Consider the following 14097-nt stretch of genomic DNA (forward strand, 5'->3'; position numbering starts at 1 on the left):
GAGGCGAGCGAACGCATATTTCTTAAAAAGTATTCTGTGTCCCCTCGCCACAGGTTTATATCCAACTCCATGCCCACTTGGATAGTGGGGAAAGGAAAAGGACCCCTTTTTCCCATTGAATTCTATGTTAAAATGGACTCAGACCATTTTAACATTGAATCCTATGGAACTTGACGGATGCCCAGATACTACATAAGTACCTGCATCGGTACCAATATTAAGCGAACACAATAAGCAATATTACAAACGATATTGTTTGAAATATCGCAAAGTATATCAGCAACATAGCGTTTGGGAATGGGTGTGTATGTGGGATACGTTATTAGGTCCACCCTATTTAGGTTGCCATGCATTGGGTTGACGTGCCTAAGATCGACACAAGCATTAGGTCAACAATGGGTATGTCGACAGTGGGTTTTTCACGATTTTGAGCCAACATGTAACGACAGGCGGTGTTTCGTGCCCTACCATCCACTATGGCGTGGTGGGGAAATATAATGGTGAGCCGTGCGAGGGGACGCTGTACACTTCGATGGTGTCCATGTCGGTTGACATTCGGGACCAAAAAAAAGTTAGAAGCCTCATGTCGAACTTTCCATTGTCTACCTAATGCTTGCGTCGGCGACTTGTTGACCTAATATGCGATGTCCCAATGTAAATTATCTCACTGGTACAATGCACATCTATTTACATGGATGCACCTAGATTTCTTCCGAATCGCATAGGGTCTATGGAGAAAGAACAGGGGTGCACTGGCTGTGTGCAAGGAATGTATGCTCAGAGTCCCGCTGCAAATGATGGAGTAGACCCCTTTGGTGACGCAATGCACTAATATCTTTATTGGTGATATTGCAAATGGAATTGAGGGTAAAATGGGCCTTTTTGTAGATGACACAAAGGTATGCAACAGGGTAGACACACCAGGAGGGGTAAAACAAATGATTGATGATCTAGGTAGATTAGAGGAACTGTGTCCAGTTCTGGAGGCCATATCTCCAGAAGGATATAAATACATTAGAGCAGGGGTGTCCAAACTTTTTGCGACGAGGGCCAGATTTGGTGAGGTGAAAATGTGTGGGGGCCGACCATTCAGCCTGACATTCTTTGAATCATTAATCACATCAGAATGTTCTCCCACTGTGCCCCAATTCACTTTGTCCCCCAGTGTGCCCTCATTCACTGTATGTCCCCCATTCTGCCCCTTCACTGTATATTCCCCTGCCTGCCCCCATTCACTGTATGTCCTGCACTCTGCCCCCTTCACATTATATTCCCCTGCCTGACCTTCTCTGTATATCCCTCGGCCTGCCCCTACTTCACTGTATGCCCCATTCACTGTATGTTCCCCACTCTGCACCCATTCACTCTGTCCCGTAGCTTGCCCCCCCTTCTCTGAATGTCCAGGGGTTGGACGCACACTCACCCGAAAGCCGCCAAACACATCTCACTGTGGCGGCCGGCACCTCCTCACTGCTGCAGACAGCAAGGTAAAGGCTGTGCATCCTGCATCTGATGCTCCTCTTGCTTCTGGCTGGAGGCTGCGGGCTACTTGAAATGACGGAACGGGCCGCAATTGGCCCCCGGGCCTGACTTTGGACATGCCTGCATTAGAGACTGTACAAAGAAGGGCAACTAAAATGGTGCATGGCCTACATCACAAAACGTACCAGGAAAGACTAAAAGATCTTAATATGTATACTTTGGAGCAGAGAAGGGAAAGGGGGGACATGATAGAAACTTTCAAATATATCAAGACTTTAACAAGGTACAGGTGGGAGACATTCTTCACTGGAAGAGGAGCAACAGAACACGAGGACATGCACTGACACTAGAGGAAGGAAGGTACAGGTGGGAGACATTCTTCACAGGAAGAGGAGCAGCAGAACACGAGGACATGCACTGACACTAGAGGGAGGAAGGTACAGGTGGGAGACATTCTTCACAGGAAGAGGAGCAGCAGAACACGAGGACATGCACTGAAACTAGAGGGAGGAAGGTACAGGTGGGAGACATTCTTCACAGGAGGAGCAACAGAACACGAGGACATGCACTGACACTAGAGGGAGGAAGGTACAGGTGGGAGACATTCTTCACAGGAAGAGGAGCAACAGAACACGAGGACATGCACTGACACTAGAGGGGGGAAGGTACAGGTGGGAGACATTCTTCACAGGAGGAGCAACAGAACACGAGGACATGCACTGACACTAGAGGAAGGAAGGTACAGGTGGGAGACATTCTTCACAGGAAGAGGAGCAACAGAACACGAGGACATGCACTGACACTAGAGGGAGGAAGGTACAGGTGGGAGACATTCTTCACAGGAAGAGGAGCAACAGAACACGAGGACATGCACTGAAACTAGAGGGAGGAAGATTCAGGGGAAATGCGAGGAAGAATTACTTCACAGAAAGAGTAGTAGATAAGTGGAATAGCCTCCCATCAGAGGTGGTAGAGGCAAATACAGTAGTACAATGTAAACATGCTTGGGATAAGCATATTGATATCCTTACAAAAAAATAAGGATTAAAAAGGGTTGAGATTACCTGAAGGATAAAAAAGGGGCAGACTAGATGGGCCAAGTGGTTCTTATCTGCTGTCACATTCTATGCTTCTATGAGTGTTAAAATTAGTTTTGGTGGTTTGCATTCAACAAACGTGTCCTCCGCTACCTTATTATTCTGCATCTGCAATGTTCATGGATTTTGTTGCACTTTGCAAATAATACAGTAGAATATAACACCATGGTCTGTACAGAGTGATGCAAATGTATATGTACATTTGAGATCTGACGTCAGCACAGCGTTGGATAAAAACACCTGCGTAGTAAAAGGAATGAGGTCATTCTACTTCCCGAATTCCCTCTATGGGGTGCTAGCATCGTTATTCTGGACACTGGTCTTCCATATGTATTCCCTTACTACAGACTTACAGTAGGGAGTGCATTACCCCTATATGATGTATACTTTGTAGGAGCTTTTTTGTATTAATCATGGTTTTATTTTTATTCTAATCAGCTCCTAAAAGAGAAGGAACATTTAGAAGCCGAGTTAGAAAAGGCAGAACTGGAAAGAGCCACTTATGTGTCGGAAGTACGAGAGGTGAGTAGATTGCCGACTCTTTGCGTCAGTACAGTGACCTCTACTGTAAGCGTACCTGCAGCATTTCTCATTAAGGGGTTGATTTCATGAAGCTTCTACTAGGAAAAGGCAGGGTTGCCCCTAGCAACCAATCAAGTTCCCAACCTCAGTCCTCAAGACACACTTAACAGTCCAGGTTTTAACGATAGCCGTACTTGAGCACAGGTGACTAAATTAGTACCTCAGTTATTTTGATTTAACCATCAGTGCTCAAACATCACCAAAATCTGCACTCTGTACACACTGGCCAATATATCGCTGGTCCATCCGCCAGTGTGTGCCAGCGATACAGATGGAGCCTTCTTCAACTAGTCTTCTCTGGGGAGCCATGGCTCACCAAGGCTTATTATCATCTATTGTTCTCAGCTGCAATACAATACATAGAACAATACAGTAGGGGATTAGCAGAGGATTAAGTCCGACAGCTCTGGCTCACCTAATCCTATTAAAGGGCTAGATGAGGATGGCTCTGTCTGTATGTCTGTTAATGACCTTGTACAGAGACAGCCGATAAGCGGTTTATGTATACAGATATATCGACCCATCATGCTACAGGTATGATCTGCTGACCGCCCACACACCTGCCGCAGAAGCCGGTGGTGATCGAGGGCACATTGTGGATGCAGATCTGTTTGGGTGTGTACCCAGCCTTAGTGTGCCCTGAGGCAATAAAGATAGAACTAGAATCTGGTTGCCATGGGCATTCCCCCCGCTTGTCTTGTCAGCTTCAGTAAACAGGACACGGAACAGTATTTAAATGTCTTCCCCAGAAACTTTGTTGTCATCATTGTTGCATTAATAGCATGTTTTACAGGTGTTTTGTGTTTCATGCCAACATCATGGCTGCCTTTTCTTTAGAGAACGCATTATTTGCCATGATATGAGTGGCGAGCACGTGTTCCATGCAGGAATAGTGTTTTCGCCTTGCAGTACTGCTACTGGGTGACATTGTGATCCCCAGATGACCTGTCTCATGTGCTACCGGTACAGATTCCTGGTGTAGCAGGGTAATGTCTCTTGAAGGCTGAGGCTGCACCTGCCAACCCTTCTATACCTGGGGTCAGGGCCACCAACAGGTCGTCCGGGCCCGGTAAATTGAGGAGCGTGGCTACTGGGTGGGGCCTCTGGAGGGGTGTGGCCACATCCCCTAGCTGCAGTTGTATCTGTCCTCAGCTCAGCACATGGCACTGAGCAGCCTTTGCTGAGCTGGGGAGAGACGCTGTGCTGCGGTCTCTCATCTCTCACAAAAGCCTGGCTCCCTGGAAGGGGGCAGCGGGCCCCGGGCCTCTCTAGCAGATCCGGGCCCGGGGGGAAAGTATCAGCACCCCTCTCGAACGCTTCTGTAAAGACTCTGAACTTCCTTTCAGCTGAAAGATCTCTTGACTGAATTGCAACGAAAGCTTGACGGTTCATATTCAGAGGCAATGAGGCAGAACGAGGAGCTGTCCTTGGTAAGAAGCTGGGTCTCCTCTGTGTACCTGGGGCACTCGCTGCTACCTGTCCGCTACTCTTACCTGTCCGGTGTCATACGGAGCTGTGTCCATCTGTCAGGCCTTCAGTCTCTGCTTCTTCATCCTTATGTGTACAGCAATTGTACAATGCCAGACTTTCTTATCTCACTTCACCTCAATGTAAGGTGGTTAACTCGCTGCATGCATTAATCCTGCTCTATGCTGGGGGTGAGCTTGTAATTGTGTGACCACACTAATGCCATTATTATGCGTCAGTGACAAATTCGGATACATTCGCCGAGGTTTGTTTTACATGTTTCTGGGCCATGAGCGGTTTCTGATATAATGGAAGAAAGAAATTAAATCCTGTTATGACATCACCTGGCAAAATTTGATTGCATGTCCATCGTTAACTATATAGTGCGTACACACTGGACGATATGCACGATATATCGCTTACAATGTTGTTAGCGTGCCTATTGTTAGCAACGAATCGGGCAGAGTTTACGCACCTTTAGAGAAAGCTAATTTGTAGATTACCTTTGTCTGAAAACCAATACAGCTTTTTCCTTTTTGTAAGAAACATTCAGAAGTTGCTCAGTGCACTCTGCCATATTTAGCAGCAGTCATTGGTACCACTAGAGTCCAGTTAATCAAACTTTATTAACAGACATTACAACCAGTTTTTATAGACGACCTATAAGCAGCCCGTATCAGCAGTGGCAGCTGATGATGGTCGATCCGTTGTATGAATAAATGCTGTTTTTAGGAAGTGTGTGTGTGTTCCAAGTTTCCCAATCCATAAAACTATGCAGGCATTCTAGAGGCCAAACAGACCTGGGCACCCTTTCGGAAAGTAACAGGAATTGGGTGAGGGGGTGTGGCTGCTGCATTGAGGGTGTGGTCGTGTCTGAGCGGGTTTGGCCACACCCCTGGTTCGTGTGAACATTTCTGTAAAGCAAAGCACCACCCCCCCTCATAGGATACCAGTGTGTTATTGCTGCACACACTGGAGGCATCAGTCTTCTGCGTGTAGCCGGGGACAACCTCACTGCTGTTACGTAGTCTGGAGTTTTGTATGTGAAAGTTTGTGCTGACGTTGCCTGACGAATATTTAGTTGAACTGCCACTGGAATATTGACGTTTTATGGCAGTGCAGTTTATTGTCATAGGGGGAGATGTATAAAAACATGGAGGCTAATAAGTAGAAAGAGAAAGTACCAGCGGATCCAAGTGCTATTTTACAGGCTGTGTTTGACAATTTAAGGAGCTGATTGGTACTTTATCTCCAAGATTTGATACATCTCCCCCATAGTACGTTAGGCTACAGGGTAGTTTTAAGAATGAATGCTCTGTTAAAGAACATGGATTTGTCTATGCTTTTAACGAGCATGTTTAAATGTCATATGTATATTCCCATAAAGTGACAATTTCTCCTACAGCACTGTATAAATAAAGTTTATTGTGTAGTGTGTACACATCTTGTTTGACCGGCGGCACTGCCGCTATAGTCAACTGGATCGGCAGTGACGCCAGACGGCTAGTTTATACGGGGCTTAAAACAAAGGAGGAAAGGCCTGCAAATGATGCGATGTCATCAGTAATTTCCCTTAAACTCCTGACAAGGTAGTGTATAGAATTATATGTGCCTGATGGTGATAGTTTTGGTTTGCTTGGTCCCTCTGTGCACTGTGATTTGCTGGTTTCAATTCCCAGCTCCCAGTCAGCCAATCACACACAGTGGATGTACCTGCCCAGGTGTAGCCTTGCGTGAGGCCACTTTCCCTGTGATGGATCTGCAGTTGGACTCTATTGAAGAGGTCTCTAGTAATGACTCAAAGTCCTGCGTGCTGTATCCATGGATGTGTCTGCTCTGCAGTATGTCTTCTCCTCTGCGCCCTACTCTATTAATCAGAACTGTATGTGTATGGGGAGGAATTTGTTCCTCAGTAATCTACGTGGTTCTTGTAGTCCTTCTAATATGCTAAATACATTCTGCTGAATAGAATTGTAATCATTTTATTCTTAAATGCCAACAGCTGAAGACTCAACTGAATGAGACCTTGCAGAAGCTGGAGGGGGAACAGAAGCAGAGGCAGAAAACGGCAAGTGACTTGCATGAGGTATGAAATGTCGTCTTTATGTAGTCTGAAGACCCGCATGTGTAATACATGGAGTGCGATTGCCAGCGAGAACCTGAATGTTGTGTGCCGCCACCTCGCCTGGTGTAGCACACGGTATACCTGCTGCTTAGCTGCAGAACTGTATGTGCACCACCGCCATGAGCGGTGTTCCTGGCCTGTCTTGTGTAATGTTACTCCCATAGAATTTGACGGCAGATCAGAACCACTTGGCCCATCTAGTCTGCCCCTTTTTTAAATGTTACCTCAAATCATATTTGATCCATAAGGATATCAATATGCCTATCCCAAGCATACACTTTATAAGTGTACCATCTCCATTCCTATCCATAAGCCAGGGCTTTTTTTGTTTGTTTTTGTTTTGTTTTTGTTTCTTTTTTGTTTCTTTTTTTGTTTAGTTTCTATATGTGTCCCAGAATTGGGAAGTGGGACAATTTTTATATTTGTCGCTTTTGTTGTGTTTCTGTAGAACACACTTGTAGCTTGGCCTACATGTTGCAGAGAACACAATGTGATTTAGTATTTTGCTGAAGCAAATATTTTGTTGCCTTGTAACTGATGGAGTCTTAGTAAACTGCTGGTATTCAATGATTTCCATTTTTTTTCAGCTAGCTGGAAAAAAAACCCAGGACTTTACTATTCAATTGCGTCCACTTTCAGATGGTTTTTAGTCATTTTTAGCTAATGCAGTTTTGACTTAAAAAAAGTAAAAAAAACCCTGGAACTGCATCAGAGAAAAATGGATGCAATTTCTCCTTCATCCACCAGGTGTCACTGGAGTAACAGTGGGGAATAGAAGGGCGACTGCAGGGCGCATGGGCACTTTAATAATTTTCAGCGACAGTGTGGCCAGTTCTCCCCTTCTACTTCCCCAGACAGACTTATTTTGTGCCCTGCGGGAGCAAGGCACACTTCTGACTTGCTCCAAGAAAGTCTAGGAGATTAATTTCACTGAATTACTCGCTGATCAAAACTGCTTTTTGACATAAAAAAAAAAAAAACCCTGTAAAAATAACAGAACAGTGGCTGTACATGCCTGATGAGAGCAACACTTGAATTGCGCCGTTGGGTGCCATCTAGTGGCCGCCGGTGCACAGAACACTTGAGGTGAGGAGCAGCGTTAGCCTTTTATTATACAGGATAATGGAATCCCTGCAGCTGTAAAACAGATACCGGCATTGAAGAAATGCACAGGGGGAAAAAAAAATAAAGGTTTAGAGGAATTCAATTGCAGGTGAAGTGTGCAAATTACCGTACATGCGGCATTAAAGTCCCGGCAACAGTACTGCATCTAGAACCACGGGCGCCCAAATTTGTACATAACTGCAGTTCTGAACAGGATCAGGTTGCCGTACTGATTCAGCCTGGTGAAGGCATCCACCTGTAATTGAATTCCCCCAGTATTGTTACCATGTAGTTGCGTTAGAGGCTAAGCATGGACAGTCATTCGCTAGACCCACGAGCCATAGAACCCCCTGTGCTCGTGCTTGCAATGACCGTTCAGAATTTGTACAGCTGAATCCTATGGGATGGTTCCACAAAACAGTGTTTCAATCCTGCTCTTCTGTGTCTTGCATCTCTCTAGGCTCAGAAATCTCTGGACTTTATTCAGCTAGAAATCCTGAAAGGCTCGGGTGATAGTAATGTCATAGAGAACAGCGGCAACTCTCCAGATGGGGTGAGTCAGTGGCGGTAATACCAGAACCAGTCTGCAAGCATAACATACGTATTGACCTAGATTCAAACGTCTCGCTAAAGCCACGTTTGGACATTTACATGTTAAATCTGGGATGCAGCAGAATCACGGAATAAACCAATTTGTATGAACAACCGGTTTTGTCCGTTTCATGTTGTTTTGGGAGCAAATGGTCAAGGTCATCTGCTCTCATCCATTACCAGATTTTCATTCCAACCAACCAGATCTGGCAGATGATCTGGCAGATAATTGTGTAGTGTATGCCCACCTGTACACCTCTGTCTTTGTTCCAGGTGGAGCAGGAAAGGAACGAGAAGATGTTACCAAGTTTAAGCCAGAGTGTGACGCAGTTACAGCAGTGTCTCCAAGCGGTGAACCAGCAGCTCACAAAGGGACGAGAAAACGTTCAGATAATAGGTACGAGAAAGCATTTTCAGAGATTGGATCATCCGAGACCATTGTATTCAAAATGCACAGATCAAAAAAACTAAAGGTGCCCATACACTGGTCCAATTTGGCCTGTTGTCATCCGATGCAGATGGATCGCGTAATGTATTGGATGAAAACTGGCCAAATGAGATCGGATCGGAGCCTGCAGATCTTGTGTGTGCAGCACATAAGATAAATCGATTGAACCATCAGCGGCATCCGATCTTCCACCTGTCATGTGCCCGGTCTGCCCCTGCCAGTGCCTGACTGCCAGAGCCAGGATACTTGCCTTCACCTGTGCAGGGGTGGGACAGGGGCACACGGATTGGTCGCCCTCACACACAGTTGTCCAGGCTCAGTGGGGCTGGTCACACCCATCGGGAGAGCGGTGGAAGGTGACTGGCCCTCCCAGAGCCCAGTGACGTCAGGGAGATCTGACAGGCTGAGGCAGCACTGACCCGGGACAGCGGCGAGACAGGATGAGACACCCTGTAATGCCCTATAATCCCCTGTCCCCCACCAGCTCCCTGGGAGTCCTGCGATAAATCGCATGTTATTATCGTATGTAAAAAAAAGGCACAAATCCAGTGCCAATTCGCATGTAGCCCTCCCGGGCAGCTGACTCGGAAGGTAATTGGAAATCGGGTTGGACTTTTCTGAGGAACAATTCAGACCTGTGTATGGCCACCAGTAGTCTTTTGCACAGATACACTAGATGACGCTGCAAACGATAGTGTCACTTATGATTTCCCTTGAACTCCTGGACAAACGATATTGTGCGTACACACTGAGTGATTCTACAAACGATCTCGTTATCCGCCACATATCACTGACGATATCCTCAGATAACGACCCATGGGAGCACGCATTGCTAACGATAAAGTGCGTAAACACTGTACAATATACATGAAAATATCATTGCGAAATATTGTATTGTGCAGATCATGTTAAGATATTGTCTAGTGTGTACGCACTTAGTGATGTCACTGGAAGTGTGATCAGTTAATCCTCTGAACACCTGAAACTGATCAGGGAGCAAATTGTTATGTAGGGTTTTATAGGGCTTAGCGCAGGGGAGCCAAGCTACAGACAGAGGGCGATATTAGATCAGCATAAATTCAGTGTTTGGTAGATTGGGGGGGGGGGTTTAGCTACAGCCCCCATAGGCTTTTTACGGAGAGGGTTCGACACTGCCCTATAAAACAGAATCTGTAATTAAAATCACACCCAAACTTACCACCCCCAGTAATAATGGGATCATTGGGTCGACCTCCTGCTGGTCAACAGTCATTAGGTCGACAGGTGTCTAGATTGACATGGTCGACATGGGTTAGGTCAAAAGTTTGATATGGTGTTTACTACTGTTTTTTTTACTCGACAGTCGACATGGACACAGTTTTAAGTGCACTGCGTCCCCTCCGCCTGTTCGCCATGCTTCGGGCACGGTGCCTCACTACGCTCGGCACACTATTTTATTCTCCCACCACGCCCTAGTGGATGGAAGGGCATGAAACACCAGTATACACAATTTTTTTGTGTCGGTATCACTGCGCCAAACCTGACTGCCGCAACTTATACCCCCTTGGGATACCAGCCCCAAAATCCAGATACAGAAAAACACAAAGCGGGAGTATATTGATGCGCTGTCAGAAAATAAGGTGTATTGTTCACTCCTTCTTCCTTGGTCGTGTGTATTTTCCAAGGCTAGACACTCATATGGAAAAACAAGCAGATATACATAATGGGTAAATCAGGTAATCCAGTATGGAAAAATATACACGTGTTATTCCCAATAACTGACCTGTACAACAGGCCCTATATGCCCGTAAAGGTATCTTTAAGGCACCCCAAGTGTTCTACTTTCCATGGAGTAAATGCTCAGCTTCTGGCAATGCCCTATATGCACACAAAGGTTTCTTTTTGTTCCCAGGTTTCCCAGATCTCAGGAATAAGGTGTTGCCTCAGACTTGTAGATTGATGGCGGTACAAAAATTTATTTTCAGTCCATACAACGATAAAAGGGAACAAAAATTACAAAACGGATAAAACCTGGTGCTGTGGAGTTGCTATTCCAGTATCGCAGATCCATCCCCTCTGGCCCTTTTTTGTGACTCTTTGGGCACCAACTCTCCTCTGGACCCGAGTGAGGGTTGAGTTGGCAGAGATAGGAGGTGAAGTGGTACTTGGATCACTTTGTACATTTCTATCTGTTTTGTAATTTTTGTTACCTGTCTGGATTTTTTATCGTTGTATGGACTGTGAAAATAAATTTTTGTACCGTCATCAATCTACAAGTCTGAGGCTACACCTTATTCCTGAGATCTGGGCAACCTGGGAACAAAAAGAAACCTTTGTGTGCATATAGGGTATTGCCAGAAGCTGAGCATTTACTCCATGGAAAGTGGAACACTTGGGGTGCCTTAAAGATACCTTTACGGGCATATAGGGCCTGTTGTACAGGTCAGTTATTGGGAATAACACGTGGATATTTTTCCATACTGGATTACCTGATTTACCCATTATGTATATCTGCTTGTTTTTCCATATGAGTGTCTAGCCTTGGAAAATACACAAGACCAAGGAAGAAGGAGTGAACAACACACCTTATTTTCTGACAGCACATCAATATACTCCCGCTTTGTGTTTTTTTGGGCATGAAATACCGCCTGTCGGCTCAAAAAAAACTGTGAAAAACCCCAGCTCGCTGATTGGTTGCTCTGGGGTTTGACATATTGTTGGTGTTACAAATAGATTTTTCTCCTTTGTAATAAATAATCCAATCTCCCATCTCTCCGCAGGATGAAGTCAGAAGGGATTACTCCGTTCAGGAAGTAGTGCAAGGCATTGTAATTATATGTTGCCAAAATGAAAGCCTTATTTATGTCTTCACCCTTTCTACTTTGTCCGAAACACTGAACAGAGCTTCATCTTTTCTAATGCTTGTTAAACTACTGATTCAGAAGCGAACAACAAACAAAAGAAACTCAGCAGACAGTTTAGTTTTATAGTAAAAGAGCGGAATAAAAAAAAAATCTGGATATTTAGATCTCTACATTCCTGAAGATGCAGCAAAGACGTGTACCTTTTATCCTATTTTGTTCAATACAGATTTATTCAGAAGAATCAACTATGATAAAGATGATGTAACAAATATATCCTTTTATTACAGACATTGTACACTGTTTTACTTATATCCACTTTGGGAGTAGATGCTTCTTGACTTCAACCTCAAATAAAACACTCCTGTTTTTTTTGTTGCTAATCCAGTTTGTGTGTTTGTAGTGGTGTTAAGTGATCGATCAAAGCTGGCAAGGGAAAGTTTCTGGTAGGCAGATGTTGCTGTGGGACGATGTTCCCCGTTACACTTGGCCAGTGAATTAGAGGTGTAGTACAAGAATCCTCAAATAAAGGGGTAGTTGTGGCCTACAGTATGCACATTTTTAACCCTTGCGTGCCAACGTTGCTGTAAAAGATCCTCAAAATATCCCTTAAAAAGGCCAGCGCCGCACCCAGCGGCTGTTCTTTTTTTAAGGGGGGTGCAATATTTAACTAAACTTCATCTAATTGACTTGGCTGTATTTGTAAAATATATGTAGGGGTAATGTCAGAGCGCGTCCGCAAGAGTCTCTACCAGAAGAAAATTCTCTTCCTCCTTTCTTTTTGTGCTTTTTAGAACTCGCCTCGTCGTTCTATATGCAAAAAATAGGGAGAGAAACATACTTGTGTAGAATTGCAACAGGATGGATGGAATAAAAGATTTTTGTATCATGTGGTTTTATGTTTCTAGATAGAACACACCACACTCACATCGGTGTGTGGGGTTCTAGCTTATCACGGTATCTTAAACACCTTCACCAGGTCCACCCAAAATGATCGTGGTACGTACAACAACTCACATAAAGGAAAGGAGAAAGAAACAGAAACCTATAAAGGTTTCTTTAGATGGGCGTACCCCAAACTCACACATCATCAGATGGAATAAAGCTCATCAAGGTTTCTTTTATCTTCTACTCCAATATCTCTCCCAACTTCAGTGACGTTTATAAAGATGATGTATTTCATATAAACCGTCACACAAAATATTTCTTTAAAAGTCCACCATGGAGGTATCCAATATACAACAAGGCAATGATGATGGTAAAATAGAAAAAACACACAAAAAGACCTTCCTGATCAGTCTGTTTGAAAAAAGTCCTAAATCAAATACCTTATGGAAATTTCTAACTCCCGGTGGTCCCCTTCAGGGAGTAATCACACGTGATGGGGGAGCGTTGTCAATACGGAGTAATCGCATGTGCTCTGGTGATGGGGGAGCGTTGTCACCACTGAGTCATCACACGTGCTCTGGTGATGGGGGAGCGTTTCAATACGGAGTAATCGCATGTGCTCTGGTGATGGGGGAGCATTGTCACCACGGAGTAGTGGCACCACAGAGTAGTCACACGTGCTCTGGTGATGGAGTGTTGTCAGTAATCTGCCTTTTAACCATAGGACTTGTGTGTGTGAACGGTATAACCTGGGTCGAAATTTCATGGTCTTCAACCCTGCCCTACCCCAGGTAGGATTGTCCCATTCACTCTAAAAATAGAACCTCAGACTCCTCAGTCTTAACTGATGAGAAAATCTGCACCTCTCAATACATACCTGCTAACATTTAAAAAATAATTAAAGGGACCTTCCGCTGGGCTGGTCATACAGAACACTGTTATCGGCCTATAGAGCGGAATGAGGTTTTTCTGTATAAGTCTCATTTTATACTACAACAATTATTAATGTACACTATAAGTAGGTGTGTGTAGGTATATGTATAATCTGTTTTGTACAGTTGGTTCATATTGACATTTTTGGACATTTTAAGGCGCTGTACATGAAAGTTGTCTACAATGTCCTGGAATGATGGACAGTTCAGCATTTGGAGGTAGGGCATGGAGCACAGATAAAGGACAGATCTGCTTTCCCTGTACGGGGCAGGGCAGCCTGCAGCGAGCAGATAGCCAGCCCCCACTGACCACAGACCCTGATCCTTTGTGCCAGGTTTCCTGTTTTTGTGGGACATCTTTCAGTGTGATCACAGGGGAAACGCTGTCCAGTGACTGTTACGGATCCTACAATTCAGTAAGGAATATTGCTGCTGCTGCAAACAGAATATAAACCACTGGATGAAACTTTGATGCGGAAACCATGCAGTGTGTCTTATGGGCAAAACCTTGCACTGTATTCTACACAAAGATTTGCACAGG

General features: G+C 44.7%; 1 protein-coding gene across 9 annotated transcripts in view; it reads left to right on the forward strand.

Moving 5' to 3' along the window:
* The window catches only part of KTN1 (kinectin 1), a 113777-nt gene extending 101658 nt beyond the window's left edge, over window positions 1-12119 (forward strand). For 5 of the 9 annotated variants that reach the window (XM_083166263.1, XM_083166264.1, XM_083166267.1 and 2 more), the window contains 5 exons: window positions 3018-3101; window positions 6631-6714; window positions 8318-8410; window positions 8722-8845; window positions 11656-12119. In XM_083166263.1, coding sequence (XP_083022389.1) covers window positions 3018-3101; window positions 6631-6714; window positions 8318-8410; window positions 8722-8845; window positions 11656-11660 — 390 coding nt within the window. In that variant the 3' untranslated portion in view covers window positions 11661-12119. Of the gene's footprint in view, window positions 1-3017; window positions 3102-4507; window positions 4592-6630; window positions 6715-8317; window positions 8411-8721; window positions 8846-11655 lie in introns of all 9 variants that reach the window. The other 4 variants (XM_083166260.1, XM_083166261.1, XM_083166265.1 and 1 more) reach the window with 1 other exon arrangement.
* The last annotated feature ends 1978 nt before the right edge of the window (window positions 12120-14097 follow it).

Source organism: Crinia signifera, chromosome 12, assembly GCF_055691185.1.
Source record: "Crinia signifera chromosome 12, ASM5569118v1, whole genome shotgun sequence".
Taxonomy (NCBI): Eukaryota; Metazoa; Chordata; class Amphibia; order Anura; family Myobatrachidae; genus Crinia; species Crinia signifera.